At 52.3% G+C, this 23,254-nt stretch overlaps 9 protein-coding genes across 9 annotated transcripts; 4 read left to right on the top strand and 5 right to left on the bottom strand.

Moving 5' to 3' along the window:
- Nucleotides 1–756: 756 nt before the first annotated feature.
- On the bottom strand, nucleotides 757–2,211 carry POX_a01499 (uncharacterized protein; the record flags this gene model as incomplete). The annotated part of the gene is made up of 1 exon (XM_050110427.1): nucleotides 757–2,211. One exon carries the CDS (start codon nucleotides 2,209–2,211, stop codon nucleotides 757–759), a length of 1,455 nt encoding a protein of 484 aa, XP_049974195.1.
- A 349-nt stretch (nucleotides 2,212–2,560) lies between these two features.
- POX_a01498 (uncharacterized protein) lies at nucleotides 2,561–5,231 on the bottom strand (the record flags this gene model as incomplete). Its single annotated transcript, XM_050110426.1, has 3 exons — nucleotides 2,561–2,671; nucleotides 2,730–4,985; nucleotides 5,073–5,231. The coding sequence occupies 3 exons, from the start codon at nucleotides 5,229–5,231 to the stop codon at nucleotides 2,561–2,563; spliced, it is 2,526 nt and encodes an 841-aa protein (XP_049974194.1).
- A 2,203-nt stretch (nucleotides 5,232–7,434) lies between these two features.
- Nucleotides 7,435–9,266, top strand: POX_a01497 (MFS-type transporter; the record flags this gene model as incomplete). Its single annotated transcript, XM_050110425.1, has 4 exons — nucleotides 7,435–7,518; nucleotides 7,685–7,797; nucleotides 7,925–8,273; nucleotides 8,406–9,266. The coding sequence occupies 4 exons, from the start codon at nucleotides 7,435–7,437 to the stop codon at nucleotides 9,264–9,266; spliced, it is 1,407 nt and encodes a 468-aa protein (XP_049974193.1).
- A 1,511-nt stretch (nucleotides 9,267–10,777) lies between these two features.
- Nucleotides 10,778–11,567, bottom strand: POX_a01496 (uncharacterized protein; the record flags this gene model as incomplete). Its single annotated transcript, XM_050110424.1, has 3 exons — nucleotides 10,778–10,842; nucleotides 10,922–11,044; nucleotides 11,288–11,567. The coding sequence occupies 3 exons, from the start codon at nucleotides 11,565–11,567 to the stop codon at nucleotides 10,778–10,780; spliced, it is 468 nt and encodes a 155-aa protein (XP_049974192.1).
- Nucleotides 11,568–12,174: 607 nt separating this feature from the next.
- Nucleotides 12,175–13,021, bottom strand: POX_a01495 (uncharacterized protein; the record flags this gene model as incomplete). Its single annotated transcript, XM_050110423.1, has 3 exons — nucleotides 12,175–12,687; nucleotides 12,760–12,931; nucleotides 13,011–13,021. The coding sequence occupies 3 exons, from the start codon at nucleotides 13,019–13,021 to the stop codon at nucleotides 12,175–12,177; spliced, it is 696 nt and encodes a 231-aa protein (XP_049974191.1).
- Nucleotides 13,022–13,807: 786 nt separating this feature from the next.
- Nucleotides 13,808–13,966, bottom strand: POX_a01494 (uncharacterized protein; the record flags this gene model as incomplete). Its single annotated transcript, XM_050110422.1, has 1 exon — nucleotides 13,808–13,966. One exon carries the CDS (start codon nucleotides 13,964–13,966, stop codon nucleotides 13,808–13,810), a length of 159 nt encoding a protein of 52 aa, XP_049974190.1.
- A 951-nt stretch (nucleotides 13,967–14,917) lies between these two features.
- POX_a01493 (uncharacterized protein) lies at nucleotides 14,918–15,881 on the top strand (the record flags this gene model as incomplete). The annotated part of the gene is made up of 5 exons (XM_050110421.1): nucleotides 14,918–14,968; nucleotides 15,141–15,297; nucleotides 15,428–15,520; nucleotides 15,595–15,712; nucleotides 15,803–15,881. 5 exons carry the CDS (start codon nucleotides 14,918–14,920, stop codon nucleotides 15,879–15,881), a joined length of 498 nt encoding a protein of 165 aa, XP_049974189.1.
- A 1,734-nt stretch (nucleotides 15,882–17,615) lies between these two features.
- POX_a01492 (putative acyltransferase) lies at nucleotides 17,616–20,055 on the top strand (the record flags this gene model as incomplete). Its single annotated transcript, XM_050110420.1, has 4 exons — nucleotides 17,616–17,789; nucleotides 17,870–18,464; nucleotides 18,531–18,799; nucleotides 18,871–20,055. The coding sequence occupies 4 exons, from the start codon at nucleotides 17,616–17,618 to the stop codon at nucleotides 20,053–20,055; spliced, it is 2,223 nt and encodes a 740-aa protein (XP_049974188.1).
- Nucleotides 20,056–20,945: 890 nt separating this feature from the next.
- Nucleotides 20,946–22,290, top strand: POX_a01491 (Dehydrodolichyl diphosphate synthase complex subunit; the record flags this gene model as incomplete). The annotated part of the gene is made up of 2 exons (XM_050110419.1): nucleotides 20,946–21,170; nucleotides 21,292–22,290. 2 exons carry the CDS (start codon nucleotides 20,946–20,948, stop codon nucleotides 22,288–22,290), a joined length of 1,224 nt encoding a protein of 407 aa, XP_049974187.1.
- Nucleotides 22,291–23,254: the final 964 nt, after the last annotated feature.

Here is a 23,254-nt window from a genome sequence, read left to right as displayed (position 1 = left end):
TTCATGGAATTCCAACTCCCCTCTCTTCTTGCATGATGCCAATTTGTCCATGAATCATACAGCACCCACCACTGATGCTTATCCCTGGTTGCCCTCTGACTTTCTTTGAGAAGGTTTCATCCATTATCTCGCCTGCTCTCCGGTACTAAATAACCTCCGATCAAGTCACCGCGTTGCTAATAGCGACACCGTATTTCTTTTGTTTTTTTGAAAAAAATCCCCCTTAAACTTGCAAACAAAAGGTTCAGTTATCTCTGAGCGAAGTTTTTTATTTTATTTTTATTTTTTTTGAAGAAATTTGGAAATTTTATTCAACTCTGTCTTCCTGACTTTACAGGTCACATTCCATCTTGATCTGTATTTCTTAATTTCACTCCCATATTGTCCAAGTAGAACAGCTTTTCTGCCTTATCTCTATGACGTCTCCTACGTTCATGTTAAATACAAATTTTTCCAAGTTAAGTATCTCACCGAGGATCGGACCAAAAAAAACACTCCAATGACCGACATCCGCAAGTCAGACTGGTCAAGTGAGTGGCTTCATTCTTTGTAAAGGCAGCTTCAAGACCATTTAATTAAAAGAGAAGCAAAGAGAGCAAGCTAGTGCGAAGAAAAAAGCAATTAAAACACCCGAGAGCCTTCAATAACACAACGAGCGAATCCGCAACTGCCGGGCTAAGGAGTGGAATCAAAGCGAGCAATCTTCAAAAGATGGGACAGAAGACAAATGTCATCCTCAACCGCCCACAATACGCATTAATAGCCATATCGAGACCAGACGTACTGCGAAACAGAATTCCAGTAGCTCCCAGCCGCTCTCCAAGCCATGGACACTCCAAATCCATACTCCCCTGTCCCCACGATCGTCTCTGTGGTCGTCCCCGCGGGTTGCCGGGATGCGTTCGATGGGTGACTGCGTGCAGTCGTATAGGTTTGCTGAGACTCAGATGAATGCGTTGCTTGCAAGGCTGTTGTTTCAAAGCTAGGCCTCGGGCCAGAACGTGGTCTTCCCAGACAGGAAGGGCAGCTGCCCAAGCCAAAGGAGGACAAAGTACCGGCCATCGAGCCCAGATTTTCACCTCCCGATCTTCGGTTCGCGTTCATGTTGTTTTCAGCGGAGGAGTAGTTCGATGTGAACGTGGACCATGTCGCAGCCCGAGTCCCTTGGTTTATGGTTTGGTCATTGTCAGTTGTGCGGCAAGGTGATACTCTGGTCGGCAAACCGGCAGGGTTGGACGATGCGAAAGCAGACTGTGTGAGAGGGTGCCCATAGCGCTGACAAGGTACTCTTGGCGGATCAATGGGTTGTCGCTCCTGAAAATGAGGCCCATCGACCTTTTCACCCCGGCAACCTGCGGAAGTTGCTGTGTTGTTCTCCGTGCCAGGAAGGGTGTTCTGGGCAAATGGATGGTCATGAATGTTTCGAGTCATGTTCATGTTATGTCCACTCTGCCGATAAGGAAAACGGCCGTGGACGATAGTGCCATCATGAGCACGTCCAATTCCTGCATATGGCTCTGGCGGCGACGTAGCCGATGCATCGACAGGGGTGGACCAGCCGAAGAATCCACGGATAGCATTGACGTAGAAGCCGAAGCCAGGTCTCACGTTGTCTCCGCTGTGCTGAGCATCGGCTCTCCCGCCACGAGGTTCGTGAAGAAATTGACTCGCGCAGTACATGGCCTCGGGCGTGTCGAACGAGGGGAGTCCAGGAGGCGTAGGCATCCTATGAGGTGGAGGATAAGGGGGTTGGTGTGGCACGATGGCTGGACCAGGTTTTCCGGGCCAGGTCAACGGCCTGGGTTTACGGATGTTGTCGAGTGAGACGGCTCTACGACGAATCTGCAGGCCATGTGAAGTCTGCATTATCAAGCCCTGTGGCGTGAGGAACGTACGGCTGGGACGACTCTCGGCCTGGTCGGATAGCGCCAGGGTGCGGTACAGCACCGCATCCGCTGTGTGTCGTCTCTTCCTGCCGTGGAAGCGATTCGGCATGGAGTCTGAACTGCTCTCGGAGCGGTCGGAGGGAATGAACATGGCAATGTGAGCAGCCATCCCTTCTTCGATGCTGTAGTCCATGCGATAACCGCTCTCGCGCTGCTCGGAATCCCGGTTCGGTGCCCGCACAACGCTGGCAGTAATGATATCCTTGTCGTCGCTCCAGGCAATTCGAGAGTCAAAGAAAGAGTCCTCACTGGAAGACATGTACATTGGATCAGAAAATGAACGACGGCGGAACCATGAAGGCTCAGGCGCTATTTCACGGCTTGCCCCAATGTGACAAGCAGCCATGGTGCAAGAAGACACGATAGACAGAAAAAAGAATGGGAAATCGGCTTGGTTATTGATAGAGCATGCAACAAAACATTCAAGTTCAGCTTTAAAAACAGATGGGTTGTTACCGGTTTTGCAGCACCGCAGCTGCCGTCAGAAACCACGCCGTGCATTCTATTATCATTATGCGCAATGGTGACAGAAAGAACGACCACTGGGTATTTGTACAAGTACTTGCCAAAGTCAAGTAGGAACGAAAATCAAACATGCGTCTAGTAGTTCATCATCATGATGGGGTGCCCACAGGGCTGACAATAATTTTGCCGGTGACTTGGGCGTGCTCTTTTCTGAGAGCTCGGAGAAGACCCTCGAGCCTGCGGCGCTCCTCTTGTTCTCTCTATGGACCATGAGATTAGCAGGCCATTGCGAGGTGCAATCCTGTTGCAGCCACATACCTTTAAGATCTTCATATTCTCATTACGTGTGTCCCGCATCATCTTCTTGAATTCATTCTTCAGGACCATTGTCGAGGTAGTCTCGGATCCATCGCGACCCACGGAACCGGGGCTGTTCAAGTTCATCCAATTAATACGCTCCTCGCTGAGCTGCTGCTCCAGCTGCTCGCATCGATCGCGCATTGCGTCGATGAGATTTTCGAATTGCTCCCGCTCCTTCTCAAACTCGATGCTTGCCTTGGTCATTGCTTCGTAATCATCGAGAGTCTCCCGTAGTTCCCTCTCGAGTGTATCGGCCCGTTGCTGGAAATTGCCGCCGCTGGGGAGGCCCTTGAGCATGGCGAGCTCCTCGGTCAGTTCAATATTACGAGTCCGCAGGTGATCCAGTTCCTTCTGGATTTCGGGGTTTGCTGCCACCTCGGCGGCCCTTTGCGCTCGGGTGCCGTAGGCTCCATCTAGTTCGGCCTTCACCATCGTCAGTTCGGTGGTGATGCGGACCATTTCACCTTCGAGCTCGGTCATCTCCTTTTGTAGCTGGATGGCATTCTGCTCAGCTCGCTCACGCTGAGTGAGTGCCTCCCTAATTTGAACCTCCATCTGGTTTCGTTCTTCGACCACCTGCTTCAGTTGAGCATCAGCTTGCGCACGTTGGTCGATAGCTTGCTTGAGTTGAGCATGGTCCTGGTCGCGTTGATCGGCGAGTTGCTTCAGCTGCGCCTCGATCTCGTCACGCTGAACATATGCCGCCTTCAACTGAGCATCCAATTGATCACGCTCGCCCCGGGCATCGGACAATTGCGCATTTGATTCACTGCGAACTTGATCAATTTCAGCCTCAAGCTGGGCAATCTCCTGCATGGCGCGTTCATTCGCCTCTCTCACTTCCTCGGTGTGGTCATGAGCCTCTCGAACCTCCTCCGCGCGCAGGTCAGCTTCGTTGTGAAGCGAGTCCAAGGCCCCCTGCAAGCGGGCGATTTCACCCTCAGCCTGTATCAGGGACGCTTTGATCTTGTCCGTGGAGGAACCATCATTGCGCAGGGCCTCCAGCTGTTGCGTGATCACTGCCACTTGATCCTGATGAGCTTTGCTCTCCTGTTCAGAGGCTTCGAAATTCCGTCGCATCTGGGCCAGCTGCTCTGTGAGATCGGCAATATGGGCATCACGTTCGGCGTCCGACTTGTTGTTGAGCTCGCGCTGTTGTTGAATCTGGGTGGTAAGGATACTCTTTTGCTCCAGCAAACCATCGACCCGGGTGGCTAGAGCGTCTACGCCCGCCTGAAGATATGAAAGCTGTTCCTGCAAGCCCTCGCTGTCCGAGAGTTCTGGTGGCGGGGGCAGGGCCGGAGATCGTGTCAAGCCGAATCGATCAACGATGCTCTGAACACGGCCGTTGATCTCCATGAGCTGAGCTTTCCATGCATTTTCTGCGTCTGCAGATGCGCTCGTTTCGTCGGCGGGCACAGATCCTGTCGAACCATAAGACTGCAAGGACCGAATGCCATTCTCCAAATACATGAGATGCATTTCGATTGTGGATGACGGCGTGCCGGGGTGTGGTGGCGGCTCGACGAATTCGCCTCGGTTGGCTTGCATCAGCAGCCGACAGAGGTGCTCACTGAGACCTTCGAGCCGCTTCTGCGACTCCATATCCGTGATTGTATTCAAAGCGTTGCTCTCTATCCTCCCGTGCGTGCCGAAGTTGTCCAAATGCTCCGGGGTCCGGTACAGGCTGCGGTCGTCGAACTCATAGCTGTCCTCGGCTTCATCGTGCTTTTGCTCATTTGGACGGGTCTTTTTCAATCCCTTGTGTGTCATCTGCAGGACACCGGCAGTGTGTTCGAGCAAGCGCTGGGAGATTTCACTGGACCTTGCTTCGAGCCTTTGCAGCTCTTGCGCCAGCTCGTCGCATCGTCTCTGACTCATGGCCAATTCCGAGTCGCTTTTGTCGAGCCCTGCTCCGGTGTCGCTTGGGGTACGACCACCATACTCGCTGCTGCTCCGGGGACTGGGAGGCCTGTCGAGTCTGCCGAGAGATTGGGCAGCGTCTCGAATTTTAGTTTCCAGGGCAAGTTTTCGCTTTGTGCTGTCGATCCGCGGCGTCAAAAGACTGCGCTCCTTTTTGAGGTGTTCCACCTCCTCGAAAGAGAGGATCTCGTATTGGGCGCTGTCCCCGATGGCGGTTTCCGTCAAGAGGTACATCATTACCGGGTCGCTCAGGTTGACTTGAGTCGGCCCAGGCGAGCGGATTGCCTGGATCTATCCCCCATCACCCTTGGTCAGCAACGCCGTGGTATTTGATACGGTAGCCACAGGGTGTTCCAGGGTCTCCGAGTTTCCCCTTACCGGCTCGTACTGTGCTTGATCATTATGGAGGTGCACTTCATCGCGATAGCCAGCGGCCACGGACTGCGATGGTGGACCATGGGGATCCGAGAGCGTCGCAGTTGAGAGATACCGGGGATCCCCATATGACGATCGACTTGAGCGGAGACTGGCGTTCATTTTGGGCGTTCGGGGCGGAATGCCAGTGGCAGACAGGAGCGAGGGGCGGGAGAATGGGGTTCAAGAATGGACCATGCTGGTAAAAACGCTAGAAGCCGGGTGTTATTCTCGTTGAAGATGGTAAGATAGCGCCCGAGGAGCGTCAAATCTGACAAGAGAGAGAGAGACCGAAAGCAAAAATGAGTGACTGGATTCGAGATGCACGGAGAGCTGAGGAAAAGTTGAAGATGCGGAGAGGAGACTCAGGAGGTACACATCTCAGGTACCGGAGTTGCGGGCTCGGGGAAAAGAGGGCTCCACATGATTTCCAAGGTTGATCACCAAGAGGAACGAGAGGTACCAGAGGGACAACATCTTCGAAAACAAATGAATTCACTGGCCATGTCTGGCGACTGATCCAAATTCTGGACCGCGTTGCTAGCAGTCCTTGATGAATAAGTTGCAAAAGAATGAGCAAAAGTTTCCTCGAGCATCAATCTCAATTCCAGGTACCGTTTGAGTTCTGAAACACTGGACCCATTCGTGTCAAAATCACGAGCTTGGAGAATCTGGAGTTCTACGTAGTTTAGAGAACTCAGCCCATCATGTGTCGATATAGATCTACGCAGGCCTTTCTCTGCCAACGCTATCTACCTGGTTAGGTACTTGGCTTGTGTTTTTTTTACCAGGCGAACGCCCGTTGATCTATCGGCCCTTTGTATCAATTGAGAAGAGTGCCGGCTCCGCGTTGAATTTTCTTGGTTCACAGGTAATCTTCCGGTTGAAGCAGGACTCCAGGTCGTCAACATGCGTGGATAGTGCATGTGGTATCTTGTTACCCTACCAAAGAGCCCACAACATCACGGCGAGAAAAGAAGTCAAGAGTTGACCCAAATAGACAGCGTGGCATACTTGCTTTAGGGGCGTACACGTGAGTCCTTCATGGCCATGCTGGATTCTCTCGTCTCATCGATTCATGTCACGAGGGAACCTTCAGAGCGCCATAGAGAAGACTTCTTCGCAGAGCAGCGTGATCATCAGCAGTGGATGAACGAGGACGGATTCCAACCGACCGTTTGGCGTGCACGTGAGTGGCCGAGACGGGTAATTAGGTTGTCGAGTTTCGCACGAGCCATGTCAAATCCGTTCGGGAGGAATCAGTGAGTGAGCTCAAATCCGTGACTCGGATGAGAGATTGGGAGAGACTTGACTTGACTTTACCCATCTGGATTAAGGCGCCCTCGTGCCCTCATGCTTTCGACAGTCTGTCGCCGACCTGCCAAGACAAGCCTCCTTGAAGCGCATTGGTGGGTCGCCTGTCGGCTGTCTGCGCGCCACAAGGTTCTTTCGAAGCGAGGTAATGAGAGAGACAGGGACAACGGGGACAGGGGGACAAGCCAAATACAGTGAGATGACCCCAACGCCAGCAGATGATGAAGAAAAGTCGTGTGTAAGCCGTAGGTGAAGCCTTCTATGATTGAGATTATCCTCGTTTGCTGTGTGAGATAGTCCTCCACCCCTCCCCAAGCTCGCCGGAGCTGGCTTATGAAGGCGGGAAGAGGTGTGAAATGCGACTCAACCTGATTTACCACCGTTGCGCACGGTTGAGCACTCGGATCTGCGACTTTTGCCGTCTAATTGCGGGGACTCGCATGGCCATCATCATTCTCTAGGTCTCAAAAGGAAAGACCTCCATGTCGCATGCATCACTTGTGGTCCACGATGGGGTTACATTTGACCAAGCAGGGGTATGACGTGCGGAGACCCTCTAACACTGGTCTGGGACTGGCTTCATGTGAAACTCCGGGTCACGCAGACTGCGGTCGATCCTGAAATCAAAAGTAGTGCGAGAGAGTCAATGTGGCTCTAGTTGTTGGTCTCGGCAAAAGAAGAGTAAAGAAGATTCAAAGTCTCACTGTTCTTTGTCTGCCACGGCCACTTTTCCTCTCCGCGACCCCCACTCGCTGACCCAACGATCATACACCCTCATTGTGCACTAGTCCCGTCCTCCGCAACTTAAATCCAGGTCGACTGACTCTCTGGCGCCCTCGAATGGTCGCAAACCTTGAAATCGGCCGCTTACATCCAGGAGGAGGCGTGAGAAGAAATGGAACCCTGATCTTGCTCTGTCAATGCTTCGTGAACAGCATCAACGTGCCCCATTACCAGTCATTACCCTCGTTCATCCGAAATATCAACGGTCGAGACTACCTCGGTACCTCCAATGCCACCTACTTATCGGGTTTATAAGCGGCGATTCTGGGGGCTGGCGCAGCTGGTCTTGCTCAATGTCGTCGTGAGCTGGGATGTAAGTGCGGATCTATACTTGAACCCACATTGAAAAGGCCCCGTTCTTTGCAAGGACATGGAGGAAACAAAAAAGAAGAGAGAGAGAGAGAGAGAGAGAGAGAGAGGAACAAGACACTCGTTGGTCCGACAAATCATTGATCCGTCTTGTTTTCCAAATGTTATAGTGGCTCACTTTCTCTTCAATCTCCACCACCACAGCCAGCTACTTTAATGTCTCGGAGAGTGCGGTGAACTGGCTCAGTACTGGCTTCCTCTTTGCGTTCTGCATCGCCAGCCCGTAAGTAATCGTTCCCGCAGTCTCATAACAACTCGCACGAGTTCAATCGTCCCGATGGCAAAAGGATGGATTGACGAAGCATAATTGACTTCCGAGCTGGGCTAATCACAAACGCTCCGACGGTCAGTTTCGTTATTTGGGTGCTCAACAAGGGTGGACCTAAACCGGCGATTCTCATCACAGCAACGCTACTGCTGGTTGGCAACTGGCTGCGCTATGCAGGTACCAAAGCCAACGGAGGCATCTTCGGCCTCGTGATGTTCGGCCAGATCCTCATCGGTCTTGCACAACCGTTCTGTCTATGTGCTCCAACACGCTACAGCGATTTGTGGTTCTCAGCCAAGGGACGCACGAGTGCGACAGCCCTCGCTAGTCTGGCCAACCCACTTGGAGCTGCAATCGGGCAGTTGGTGGATTCGATGTGGGCGACTGACCCATCTGACATCCCCAATATGGTGCTCTATATCTCTATCATTGTGTGTCATATTTCCCCTGCAAATCTGCGATACGGATCGAGTCTCTCTCGCCAAAGGCAGCGAGACCAGAGAGACCACACAAGAAAAGATCCACGACTGACATCTTGACCCAATGATGGGTGTTCAATATAGTCTACTGTCGCATGCATACCCGCCTTCTTTCTCCCCGCGGAGCCGCCGACTCCCCCCAGCGCCTCGTCCTCCGGGCCCCGCACGCCGCTTATTCCTGCGATGCGCCAACTTTGCGTCACTCTAGAGTTTTGGTTGATCGTTGCCCCATTCGCGGTCTACGTCGCCTTCTTCAACAGCGTGTCATCATTGTTGAACCAGATCCTTAGTCCCTATGGTTTCTCCGAAACCGAGGCGGGCATTGCAGGCGCTATACTCATTGTCGTTGGCCTCGTGTCCGCGGCAATCATGTCTCCCGTCACTGATCGCTGGAAACATTACCTGGGATCGATCCGCATCCTCGTGCCCATCATCGTGGCGTCGTACATCGGGCTGGTGTTTGCACCATCCAGCTCCGCGGGTATCGCGCCCACATACGTTGTGATGGCCTTGATGGGCGCGTCCTCATTTGCTCTTCTTCCGATCACACTAGAATATCTGGCCGAAATCACGTATCCTTTCTCTCCAGAGGTTGGCAGTACACTTTGTTGGACGGGTGGACAATTGCTCGGAGCATGTTGCATCTTGATCCAGGATGCGCTTAAGGACGGACAGGACGGAAATCCCCCCGGGAATATGCGCCGGGCACTGATTTTTTCCTGTGTCTTGTGTGCCGCCGTAGCTCCCTTGCCCATGTCGATCGGATTGTTCGGCAGAAAGGTCCAGCGCCGCAGGTGGGACGTTGATCGGGGGGTCGAGCTTGGTGTCTCGGGAGGGGATTCGGATGATGGAGATGTCGAAAGCAACAAGGGTACCTCGAAGATACTTGCTGGCAACGCCTCAGAAGATCCTACTTGCAAGAAAAATGTGAACCAAGCGCCTTGAGCGCTCCACCGATCTTCATGCCCCCTTTTTTTTTCCCTCTCATGAATGTCAACGTCCGATGATATGATTCCAATGACTTTCCTCCGTGCTCACTTTCTCCTCGCTTGACTTGGATCAAGGCACGTGCTCTGTCTTCTTGCCGAAGAACCAATCCATCGTATAAAATGCCGAATACATAACCTTGCGTCCCTCCCAGCGAATTAGATCGAATCTATTCAATTCTGAAATTTGCGGTACCTGGGCGATAAACACGAATCCCTGCTGGTACAAAATTCCTGTATCAATCTGGAGCCCACTCTACCGGGCTACCAATGTTTAGTGATGTAGTGGCTCCAGTCCAATCATCCTGATCTCCTGACCGAGGTGGTACCTTATGTAGTACGTAGTGACTGCCCGCTCTTGAGCCATTGACCAAGTTTTCACGCATCGAAAAAATAAAAGACTCGGTTTTCCCTGTCGTACTGTACCTGATATCACCCACTTCCGATCAATTCTTTGAAAAATACCTATCAGTAGCCCTAGCTAGATTGAATTATACCTATGCACCGTGCCGCGCCCTGTATATTACGTACCTTCGATTATGTATCAAGCCTTCCAATTTGCACGAGAAGAAGGGACTGAGGGCTTCAATCCAGACAGTAAAAATCCACGTTAGGATCCAGGACCCGATGTCTTACGGAAATCTACGGGCGAGATATGACTGGTATATACCAAGAGGTAAAGCTTAGGTAGGGTTCTGGATTTGAAGTACCGATATGGACATGTACCCGGTGCCGCCCAGCCCTGTCTTATACTATGTTTAATTGGATCACAGCTCATTCATCTGATTGAACTCCTGGTGCATCGCAGGTATGGAGGTCGAGCCCAGCTCAATCTAGACCAAGCCAATGTGTTTTACACCCACGGGAAACACCATGGAATTCTGATACTAGACAACATGCATTCATAGAGATAAACGGGGTAGCTAGGCAGCGCTGGGCTGAATTGAAAATCCCTGACCGCAGCTAGATCTATCTTTCCATGATGACTGTTGTGATGATGGATGCGGATCAAAAGTACAGGCACTCATAGCCGTTTTCAACAGATGAGATTCGTCCTTGGACACAATACAAAAAAAAGACACTAGCACAGTTGAAACGGGTAAAAGACCAGCTATCTGTACATGCAAGGCAGAGAGAAGGCGATCTATTATTGTATCCTGTCCTTCCTCCCTTCCCGCTTTAAAAAAACACAATTTGCACACATACACAGGCTGACCCCGCGAGAGCCGATCGACCCTCTTGTCGACCACCCGGGTTTTGAAATTCGAAAAATGTAGACGGCAGACTGTTAGGTTCGTTCCTTTTTTTGTCTCGTAGGGTACAGTCATCAGAGGAGCAGATTCGCGTTTCTCCCGATCATCCAATCCGAGGTCCATGTCCTCGGAAAGTGCCGAGGGACTGGGAAAAGTCGCATGATCGAGAGATCATTGGGCAGAGATGAAGTCGAGAGAAAAATCATAAGCGATCCGCTTATTTCAGCTGGCGCCAGAGCTTGGGGGCGGCACAGGCAGTGGCACAGTGGGTGAGGTGGAAGACTGTCCAACTGTCAGCTACTCGGGCGTCACGAAGCAAGATCCATATCGACCAAGACAATGGACTTGACAGCCAACTTACACTCCTCAACGCAGTCCTCCTTGGGACCCTTGTAGTCCTCGTCCTCCTGCTGGCGAGTGACACGCTCGACGCACTCGTCGTAGTGGTGCTTGTAAGGAGCGCATTGAGCAGAGTTGGCGCACTCTGGATATGAGTGCGTTAGCAATTAAGAATGCCTTTCATATTCCGGGGTATCTCGTGCGATCGCGCTGTTGGCAATGCCTGCAATGACAGTAGACCTGCAAACCTGACCATCATCTGCGGTGCATTCCAAGGGAGGCGGATGAGCTCGACGGCGCAGGGGTATATCGAAAGCCCTCGAGGGCAAAGGGCAATAGACGACCGGGCATCGAGTTCGGAGAACACAGGCGAAATGGGTTCACTTACCCTCCTCGAGCTTGGGCTTGATATCCTCGGGCTCCTCCTCCTCTTCCTCCTCCTCTTCTTCCTCTTCCTCCTCCTCGGCCTCAGCCTCTTCCTCTTCCTCCTTGGGAGCCTCCTCGGAGGACTCCTCGGAAGACTCGTTCTCGGTGGTCTCTTCGGTCTTCTCGGCGGGCTCGGAGTCCTGGGGGGTGGAAGTCTCAACGTCGGCGGCGGGAGCCTCAGCCTCGACCTCGGAGAAGCCGAGGGAGGAGACGACGTCAGAGAAAAAGTCGGCGAAACCCATTGCGACTGTCAATTGAAATGACCGTAGTGGCGTCGTGGGGGGACTGATGGATGGGAGGGGTTAAACGTGTGGGACTGCAAGCAGGAGTGGTGAGGTTGAAGATCGGGAAGATGTGGTTTTCCAAGCTCGGACTGGAAAATCGGGACGCCCCGGCCGCTGAGAGCGCGCAATTGTGCTGCACGTGATTGGTCAGACTGGGGTCGGTTCCTCCGTCGTCTTCGGACTGGGCACTCTGGACTGGAACTACAATACGGATTTTGCATCAAGGGGACTGCAAGATCGTGTATCTGGGGATCATGGTGCCAATCTTTGGCCATGTTCTCTGAAAATTCAACAGCATTGAGGATCGCGGCTTCAGAAAGTATGAACCAAATTTGTGAATTACGCAATCAACGCCAGAATTGGAATCATCATAGCCGCCCGCTTTGCGAGCTCTTCGAGGTCGTGGGAATCGTCAAAAATAGTATACATGCAAAAAGGTATCTTATTGACTTCTGACTGAAAGTCAATTTTCATAAGAGGACACGTGCCTAGAAGGCGAGAGTGCGTCCTCGTCTTATCCAAGTCTCCTTCAGCGTGAGGCCTCATCTCTTCTCGCAATCAGCACCTAGCCGGCGCGTCGGAGTCTGTCTTCCAGCTCTTGAGCTACGCTCTGAGATTGCACCTCTTCATAGCATGGTGGTGGCTCTGCAGGCTCAGCGCCTGCCGTGGAGGGTTGACGAACGTGCTGTGGCCTTGGTGAAACTGTGTCGGTGATTGGAGGCGGCACTGTCTCCCGTGGGCCATCGTAGGCTGGCAGCTCATCCAGGTGCACCGCAGAGAGGTCCACGGCTTGCATTCCTCTCACACCGTCACCAATGTTCTCCACTGCTTGTTCTAACCGCTCCCGGATTCGCTCAAAATTGGTGTGGAAATCAAAGGCACCTCCTTCCTTGAAGGTCACCTTAATTTGGACGGCGGGCAGGGACGGAGAAATGCCACCGCCCGCGACGGGCTGGACAAGAGCTGTCCAGACATTCGGACCGAAGAAAGGCGCAGAAACGTGGGAATCGCGGACATTAAGCAACGGAGCGGAGAAGGACTGGAAGTCATTGGACTTTTGGGCGGGGAGGTAGACAACCTATGCCCATACAGTTTGTCAGTGACCAGCCCCGCAGGAACATGAGTAGGGAAACCAAGAAGGTCATCATACCCGTTGGTTGGTCAGATGAATACTACCAGCGCCGCTCTGGATGGAGAGGGTTTCACTGCCTTTGTAGCCAGAGGGTGGCGTAAGGGCTAGTGTGGTGCGTGGAGGCGAAGAATAGATCATGCGTTCATTAGGGAGACGAACGAAGCCGTCTCGTTCATGAAGCATGACCCAGCTGGTGACACGGATTAGTCTCTGCGATCCACTCTCCAGATCTGAATGTATGTCTTTTGTAACTAGATGAGCATACATACTTGATGGACATTGCGATAGAGAGACCCGGAACCAGGGCCGTACTAATGATTGTCGTGAGTTTGGGACGAAAGACGAGAAGTGAGAACCGATTTTGCAGGGAAAATTGTGCCGAGCACGTCACAGGTGATCGTATCTCAGCCGATATGAATAGAGAGGGTGTATCAGAATCAGGCCAAACAAAACGAGAAGAGCACGTCTCGTGCGGTATTGTCGAAAGTTAGCGAGCAGACTTGTGATTGAGAGTGAGCTTCTAGAATTCGCTCGACTGAAGCCGAATCATGCGGGATGGAAGGTTGCGGGGCAGGTGGGGAAGTGTTGGGATTAGGTTGCTGGTGTCCGTCACAGCATTTCAGATTCATAGCCTGCACCGCAGCGTCACGGCGATACCTCGTTGGTAGAAGAAAAATGGCGCATCGCTCTCTATATCCCCATCAAATTCCAACGTTTGAACTTGTGCTGATTATTGACACCTGTAACTTTCATTTCACATCAGGAAATGATCCTTTGTGCTTTTCTTGCCGGCCCTAGACGGCGGATGTTAGAAAGCTGCCCTCCCTTCAGTGTATCTATGAATTTTAGCATTCCGACCACAATCCCCTCAGGCACAAAGCGGACATCGGGGAGATTGAAACCTCCTTTGGAACCACACGCTCAAGAATGAGTCCCACTCCTGGATGCATATGCATGGCCTCACGCATCACTGCTTGAAGGTATTGAGGTATCGAAGGCCCTGGATCTCCTTCCATCGTGCTACGTGGGAGGGCAAGATTGGCACCATGAAGCTGGGTGCTTCAGATTATATTAGATGGCTGCGCACATGGTAAATGCTAAATGCTGTCGAGTCACTGCCCGCCAGGACGTTTGATAGAAGCCAGAGAATGATGGTGTTATCATTGACCAGTTCAGGGTTCTTCTCCTTGATCTCGACCTCCAGGGAATTTACCAAGGAAGTCATGTTTCCCTCCGGGATTGCCTTCACTATACCGTTTCTGGAGCTATTCAAGACTGAAAATGTTGGCCCACACAAAAGTAGGGGGCCCGATTCGCATGACGGGATTCTTGTCCAGAAACATATCTAGGGCGGGAGTCTGGCAAATCTAGACCGGGCACCGGAAAAATCAGCCTCGTGTGAACATGTGGGATCAGCATCGTGGTCATGGATTTGGTACATACAGAGGCAATGGAAGTAGTCCAGCGTCTGGTTGAATCTCTGTAGGAAGCCCTTGTAATCGCGGCCTGCTTCGAGGATACCAAGATCTTGCGAAAAAGTCGCATGGCTCGTGGCGTCCCAAGCGACTACCCAGGATAGATAGATCAGTAACCTGAGATGTTCCTGTTGGGGGAAAAGACAATTCAACTCACAGAAACTGATTTAATCAGTCATCTCACATGGCTTTCCGGTTCGAGCAAACTGTTCTCGCAACTTGTTCATAAAGATTTCCAAAGTCACATCTACGTTGTCCTCAAACTCCTGCACTCGGCTCATGGAATATAGTCCCTTCAGAGGTTGGGCGTAGGCGGCATGCCATCTGTCATATTTTCGACGCCAGGTGCTGCCTTATGCTCAGCACAGTAGCACTACTGATTGAAATATCACATTTGACAGTTGACGAGCAGCATTCAAAGTGATCAACGTTTATTTTAGCTGGACAATTTGCTTAATGTTGCGAGGATGGATGGTCCCGCAACGCGAGAAATTATACATAGGGGGCGCTTCTATCCAGGAAAATCCATTGTTAAAACTTTGTTGTAGACTTGAGGGATTTCGCACACGAGTGCTGCTACAAACCTCTCTCAGACGTTCGTTTTATTCGAGCGACTTTTTGAAAAAGCCTCACGTCTGGGTGGCGTCCTCGGGTCCTCCTGTTCCACTTCCTCCATTGCTTGACCGTCTCGAGTGATGACCATGAGCTCGACCGGCGCAGAAGTCCCGACCCAGGGACTGACCATCCTGGCGGTCTGTTAGCTGTTGACCATAGTACCCGGGCTGGTGCTTGGGCTACGGCTATGGTGTAAAATGGGTATAAGCAGAAGAGGATTCGGCCTAGATGATCTCTTAATTTGTGTTGCTTGGGTCTGTGAGTTTCCCCCTAACGAGCTTTGTACCCACGTGCTAACCCTAGCTTCAGGTCCTTCTTCTCATCTTCACGTCCCTCATCAGCAATACCGTGAGTATGGGTGTGGTAAAGAGGCATGTGTACGATTTCGAAGACCCAGAGATCATACCTCCTGCACTGAAGCTTCTCTATATCAGTTTTGTGATTCTGATCATCGCCTGCGTCTTGAGTAAGACTTCTTTCGCGTTCACACTGCTGCGTATCGTGACCAAGACTTGGATGAAGGTGCTGTTGTGGTTCATCATCATCACGATGAATGCTCTCATGTGGCTGTGTGCTTGCTACCTGGCCCAATGTAGGCCAGCAGCTGCACTGTGGAGCCTCAAGCTCATGGGCCACGGCCAAGTGCTGGCCCGTTGTGGTCTTTGAAACGATCGCGCTGATCGCGGGAGGTTTGTACTCCTCATCACTGTGAACAACAATACCATTGACGCCGATGGAGCTGATGAAAACTTTCGCGCCACAGCTTACTCCGGATGTATGGACGTGATCTTGGCTTTCCTCCCTTGGATAGTTCTCTGGAACCTTGAAACGAAGAAGCGCGAGAAAGCCGGTATTGCACTAGCCATGAGTATGGGCTTTATGTACGTCGACTTTCCCATACATAATAATAGATTGAGACTCATCATTATACACCGCTACCAATGAATCAACCAATGATTTTCATTGGTCAGCGCGGCCATTGCCTCATTCATCAAGATTTCAAAACTTGTCAATGTCGCTCAAGTTAACGACTTTACCTTTGAGGAATAAATTACCCAACTGCTCCACTGGAGAAACAAAGAATCATTGTCTGATATGATAAAACTGTAGGGTTCAGCTCACACGTCACCATCTGGGCTTGCGTGGAGACCGGTCTGACCATTCTGGCCGCCTCGATCCCCGCGCTACGGATTCTCCTGATCAGATTGCGCTCCAGCTATCAAGCCAGCGAAGACCCCTCGAGCAGTTATTATGGCGAGGCTATCACACTGCAAGCACAGAAAGAAGATAGCCGTGCTCGTAGTGAGATCGGCGAACAAGGCATACAAGTCACTCGGCAGGTCAGTGTTAATGAAGATGTCGCTAGTGTGAGGCTTTCTGAATGGCTGATCTGGCCTGGACGGCTGCCCTGGTTCTTCATTGACACTGGTCAAGAAATCCCAACGGAATGCCATCCAGTCTGTGGCCCATGTATCGCGTCATCAGGTCGAGGCACACGGGATCTGTCAAGGTCTGGGCTGCATGGAGCGGGCTCCTATCCATTTCTCTTTCGATGGAGTAGAGATTCGTCCCGTGGTAGGTATGATATGTACAGGGGAGAAACAGTTTTGGTGTAGGATACATAGAAAACGGGGAATTTGCTGGGACATAAGCTTTTCAACATCCATATCAGCGGTATAAAGAACCTTAACATGGCACATGACGATATTATGAGAAACCTAGCGTACATAAATATCGACAGAGTCGCAATCTCGACGCGATGATGATGTCAAGTAAATCATTATCGAGGGGTCCCGTGCTTTCGTAACAAGCTCTTTGTGCGATCTTCAGAATGCGATACAGCACAGCTACAGCTGGTACCTACGAGGAATATCGTGGCCTTTCCTTTTTGTGAAAGAAAGACATCACTCTGTAGCTTTGCCCGAAACAAAGTGGGTGCCAACCTCAACTTGTCAAGATTCACTCGCAGATTATTTCATATTCAAAGCATAATATCTAACATCCACTTGAGGTAAGGCTATTGAAGCACGGAGCCTTTCCGTCCCGCCTATCGATGACCAGCAGTCGCCGCCGACGAAAGGATTGGCTGTGGGGAGCTGGAAGAGTTGTCCGAACGGCTCCGCACGTCATGAACTCTTTGTGCCCACTGGGATTCCATACCTCCGAGAGATCTTGTGGAGAAGCAGCAAAGACTGAAGACTCGTCAGATTGCGTAGAAGAATAGTCTTCAGATAGACCTTGACCCGAAATCCTGAGGGTGTGCACACTGGACAGTGGACACACAATCTTGTTCGCTCGGTGGTGGTAAAAGCCGTGGTTCTAGAACTGTCTTCGGCGTGACGTGGGTAGTCGGACAATGGGCCCAAGCAGCTCCCCAAAATTCTGTGGTGTCCGCGACACTCTCGCCCCCTCGGTCACTTGACACTGGACACAACATTCAGACTGCCTGTGGTCTAGCAGCAGATCCTCCTCTGACTGTCAAAATTGTGACTATCCCCCCCCCCCGGCTTTGAACGTGAACGGTCGTGCTTAAGCGAACGATCCGCCCCAAGCTTCGCCCAAGGTTCGCTCTCCACTAGGAACGGACGGACGTGAGGGAGCTCGAGAGCGGGGCCAAGCTCGAGCGGCCAAGATTTTATTGTTCCTTCTTTGGCGGGCCGCCGGGTGAGCATCGCCAAGTTACATGTGAAATCAGCTCCTCTCACATCCCACACGAAAAACCCCCGATCGCGTCCGCAACCTCCCGTGGGTCAGTCCTGGGCGTGCAACTGCAAGCACACCGAGATGGGGAAGAACCAGGCGTATATACCACCCCTCATCGGGTGGTTATACGACCTAGTCCTGTGGACCTTCTCCGTCCTCATTGACCTCTTCTTTCGCGAGGTGCATCCTCGCGGATCATGGAAAATCCCCCGTCGAGGACCGATCATCCTCGTCGCTGCCCCTCATGCGAATCAGGTACGTGGACTTGCCTCTCAGAAATACCCCGGCTGGGATCATAGTGCTAATACGGCCTTCCGCGCTTTCTTCCGGGGTAGTTTGTCGATTCGCTCGTCCTGATGCGCGTGATTCGCAGTGAAGCACACCGACGAATCTCATGGTTGATCGCTGAGAAATCTTTTCGGCGCAAGTTCATTGGTTTACTGGCCAGAGGAATTGGTACATTGCCTGTGGCGCGCGCGATGGATAATCTGAAGCCGGGACAAGGCACTATCTACCTCCCCGACCCCGTCAATGAGCCCACGCTTCTTCGCGGAGTGGGCACCAACTTTGAAGGCCCCGGATTCGAGGCAGAGGGCACCATCGCGCTGCCCACCATCAACGGCACTGCGCACAGCACGGCAATCGCCGAGATTCGGGGACCGGAGGAGCTCGTGCTCAAAAAGCCATTCAAGCACCGAGACGCCCTTTTCCAACTGACTGGCCGGAAAGATATCGACGACGATGGCAAGTTTACAGGGGATGAATCTGAGAAGGATCCAGACTTCAAAGGCACCAAATTCAAAGTTGCGCCGCATGTAGATCAAACCGCCGTCTACGAGGCTGTCTTTGCTCGATTGAACTCGGGCGGCTGCGTGGGTATTTTCCCCGAGGGTGGAAGTCATGACCGACCATCTCTGCTTCCCCTGAAAGGTATGTTGCTCGCCTACCGCAGTATCGATTGAACGAAAAAGTTGGAGATTGCTGACCATGCGATAGCGGGTGTGGCTTTGATGGCCCTGGGCACCCTGGCAGACAATCCGGACTGTGGCTTAAAGATCGTTCCCTGCGGCATGAACTATTTCCACGCTCATAAATTCCGTTCACGTGCAGTCATTGAGTTTGGGAATCCCGTGGAGGTTCCAAGAGAGCTGGTTGATCAGTTCAAGAAGGGCGAACGTCGCGAGTCCGTTGGAGCGCTGCTGGATATTATCTACCAGAGTCTGGTCGCAGTGACTGTGACCAGCCCCGATTATGAAACTCTAATGGTAAGAGCTACCCATCTCGCGAACTGAGCCTGGGCGTTTGAAGGTTCGAACGAGACGCTGACGTTCTCCAGGTTATCCAAGCTGCGCGCCGACTGTACAACACCAAAGGGAAGAAGCTTCCGCTCCCCATGGTTGTGGAGCTCAACCGCCGTCTCGTCAAAGGCTACGCACATTTCAAGGATGACCCGCGCATTGTCAATCTACGAAACGCTGTCGCGAGCTATAACAAGCAGCTTCGGATTGTCGGCATTCGTGACCACCAGGTCGCGTACGCCAAATTTTCGTTCCTGCAAGTTATTGCCATGTTGGTTTATCGCTTGGGCAAGCTGGCCCTTCTGACAATCGGTACCCTTCCTGGTCTGCTTCTGTTCACTCCGGTCTTCATCGCGACAAAGTATCTGTCGATGAAAAAATCCAAGGAAGCATTGGCGGCGTCCTCGGTCAAGCTGCAAGGTCGCGACGTGATGGCGACTTGGAAGCTTCTGATTGCGCTTGCCTTCGCTCCCGCGGTCTACGCTACCTATACTGCGATATTTACCTATTGGACCTACCGAAACCGCATCCAGGGCCTGGTGCCCGACTGGGTCCCTCTGTGGTTGATCGTCATTGTTGGAATGGTCGGCTTCCCGACCATCACTTTTGCCGCTCTTCGCATTGGCGAGGTTGGTATGGACATCGTCAAATCCCTGCGACCCCTCGTCCTGTCTCTGAACCCGTCGTCGGCAAACACCCTGGTCAGGTTGCGCGAAAGGCGTGCCATGCTCGCTCAGCAAGTTACGGATGCCATCAACACCATGGGTCCCGAGTTGTTCCCCGACTTTGATGCTGCCCGCATTGTCACCGATCCGTTCCGTGAGGCTGGCGAGGAATCGACCGTCGTACGCGAGCCACCAACGCCGAAGCGCAGTCAGGAAGCCAAGACCGGCGAATCGTGGACTTCAGCTGAGCCTCTTCCCCGCAACGAGTCGTTTCAAAACTTGGCCAACATTGGCTTCTTCTCGACTCGACCTCCTAGTCGCAATCGAAGTCGCAGTCGCTCGTCGGGGCCAGGACCGGCTTCGCGGCACGGAATGAAGCCATTGAGCCCAATGACAACTCAGAACGATGCGCTGGGGGATGTGAGCTCGCGGATCCGGGATGCGATGAGAGAGCGGGGGGAACGACGACGACGACGGAGCGAGGATGGAAGCTGGGATATGGCCAGCTCGGGGAGTGCGACGCCTTCCAGCGGGGACGAGATGCGAAAAGATCTGTAATTGTATGCGGCGGCTTTGAAGTTCCCGGTAGAATGACTGCCTGGCGCCCTGGCACGGTTTCCTGTCCCTTGGTCGATCGATGCTCATTCCATGTTTCTTTACGATACTCAAGTCGCGCAAACTTCTGGGCGGCAACGCATGTTTAATGATTAATTCTCGAAATCAACACTCATTCTTAAATTAAATGTCCCTTTTTTCTCATCCCAAGAGTCGGCTGTGGAACGAGGCCCAATGGCTCTCAGTTGCCGCGCGTTGCCCGGAGAGTGGCTGTGAGTGCGCACGTGAAAGTGACACATGAAAATAGATCATCCACGAGAGCCGGATTTCCTGCGACGCCCCGATGGCCTTTCAACGGGACATCTTGGGTTGTAACGTGGCTGTGCGCTTGAATCGTAGACTCTTTTCAATTGACCCATTCTCGAATTTATTATTATAAGCTGGTCTACCGTCGCCGCAATGGCGAAACTGCTGGTGAGCCACGCCATTCGAGTTTCGTCAGTTTCGCCACTGCCGAGCGACTGGCTTGTCGCGGAACAGTGTAGCCTAGTGTTGGCACGGTCGTGTTACATGAATACCCAGGAGTCTTCTCTGAATCACATGTCTCCTTCGCCCAAGTAATATATTCTTTTCTGTTTCAAGCTGTCAAAGAGCGCTTTAGTCAAATTAGCAGGTTTCGACAACATCAGACCACGTCGTCCATACTTCACCCCACGACCTCCGAGGGCCAGGGATCACGGAAGAAGAAACCAACCCTCTCCCGCTCCGCTCCGCCCCTACCCAACCCTCCCTCCTTGTTTACGCCGCGTGGAAGCACTCGTCTCTGGAGACGCTCGTTTCGCTTACTCTTTCGTGTTCGTGAGATCGAACCCCTCGGTCCCAGGCATTCCGCGATGTCTGGTTCAATGCATCTGTCTCGTCTTCGACGATGGTTTCTCGCCTCGCCGCCCATTGAGTTTGCCATCAACAATCTAAAGGAGCTTCTGGTGGGCGCACTTCGACAAGGCCCAATCCCACAACATGTCGCCTTTGTGATGGACGGAAATCGCCGATTCGCCAGATCCCACGGGATTGAGACCGTTGAGGGGCATAACTTGGGATTTGAGGCGCTGGCTCGGGTACGTCACTCTCCTGAATGTGCGCACGGCGTCGGCGAGGATGGAGCTTCATATGGCTTCGAATCTTCGAGGATTCTCCGTATTCGCGGCCTGCATGCTGACTCTGCGCCCATCAATCCAGATTCTCGAAGTCTGCTACAAAAGCGGCGTCAAGGTCGTGACCATCTACGCATTCAGCATTGAGAACTTCAAGCGCTCCAAATTCGAGGTCGATGCGCTCATGGACATGGCCAAGGTGAAGCTGTCGCAGATGGCGCAGCACGGAGACTTGCTGGATCGATACGGAGCTCAGGTGCGCGTACTGGGGCGCCTCGACCTGCTCAAGCCGGACGTGCTGGCTGCCGTCAACAAGGCCGTCGACCTCACCAGCCGCAATGGCGACCGTGTGTTGAACATTTGCTTCCCCTATACCTCCCGCGACGAAATCACGACCGCAATTCGCGATACTGTCAACGACTATAGCACACCTCTTCGTCCTGCGCCTTCCGCCAACGGCGCTTCCCGCGTGCCCTTTTCCGAGTCCCACATCACGCACAATATTCGGGCGCAAACGCTCGGTTCATCAAAAACTTCCGATCCGCAGAGTGACTCGGAGTCCTCTTCTGCAGAATCTTCGACACATGACGATGATTCGGCAACTCGCAGCGATTCTATCGGCCGTGTGTATGAGTCCGAATCGTCCTTTTCGTCATCCACGACCCTCCATCTCGGTCCACAAGACGGCAGTCCAATCAAGGGTGCCGGTTCGGAAACCACGTCAGGAGCCGAGAGCCCAATGTATCCGTCTCCGGAGACGATCTCGCGTCAAATTCTCACGGACAACATGTTGACCAAGGGCACCCCACCGCTGGACATGCTCGTGCGGACTTCGGGTGTGGAGCGTTTGAGCGATTTCATGCTGTGGCAGTGCCACGAAGAAACCGAGATTGTCTTTCTGGATGTCCTATGGCCCGAATTCGATCTCTGGCACTTCCTCCCTGTCCTGTTGGGTTGGCAACGGCGTATATCCAAGTCGCGCCAGAATCCCAATGGCGAAGGTAATTTTGCCGGTGATAGCCCCGAGAGTAAAAGTCAACAGGGTAATATGATTATGCGGGGGGACAAGGTGAAAGCGACATAAACTTTCCTTTTCCCCTTTCGACACCATGTCTTTATGTTGAAGCCCTTCTTTTCTTTTCAACCCCCTATCCTTCCATGCATGCCGCGGCGTTTCGTGGACTCTTCGACCACCCCGATCGTTTTTTTTTGAGTTCAGCATTCACCTGCAGTTCCAAGCAACACCATCAAAATACCCTCAAGATTGCGCTTCTTTCTTTACTCCCTGCATCATGTGCATAATTATTAGGGGCTACTCGACTCGGTCCTGGACTTTCTCCCTTCTGGGCACCGGAGGGGACCATCTTGAGCTTTCTCTTGATTCCAATTCGATGGGTCTACTCTGATTCGGGCCTAACCCTCCCTCCATCGACCTCCGTCTCGGCTGTCAAATGCAGCGTACTATCCATAGAAACGGCATGGTGTGATGACCCGTCAAATTGCACCGAGGTATATCGTATCCATTGCGTCTAATTCTACCACCGGGTTTTTTTTTCTGAACTACAAAAGCGTGCAATCCAGCATCAAGACAGTATGTTTAAACCGAGTATCTGAAGGTTGGGTGTTAGGATGTATTCCTTCAATAGAATGCATTTCTCATGCACCTATGGTATGGAGTATTTTGTTGATTGATCGATATTGGAAGCTGGGACATGTCCCTTGATTGATGTCATTCTGATAGAATAGTAGTTCGTGAAAGAAGACACACGCCGATATGCCCGGCAGCAACCTTATGGGGTCTAGTAAGCTATCTTTACCATCTCATCAATCATACATCCACTGGAATGCAATTGAATCGTATGCCACGAGCGCAAAGATGGATCATAATGTCGATGATCAAGAAGACGATGCCGTCAGTGGATGGACCCGCTTAGATAAACTCCCCCCGCGCCGATACCGGCCACGTGATAGACAATGACTCAACTGGAACGAGATGGAAGAGGTTCGGCTGGAGAATCCTTTCTTGACTTTCATCTTTGCTGCCATTC

The sequence above is a fragment of the Penicillium oxalicum genome, chromosome I (assembly GCF_001723175.1).
Source record: "Penicillium oxalicum strain HP7-1 chromosome I, whole genome shotgun sequence".
Classification (NCBI taxonomy): domain Eukaryota; kingdom Fungi; phylum Ascomycota; class Eurotiomycetes; order Eurotiales; family Aspergillaceae; genus Penicillium; species Penicillium oxalicum.
The sequence above is the reverse complement of the archived record's forward strand: the minus strand, read 5'-3'. Positions and strand labels throughout refer to the sequence as shown.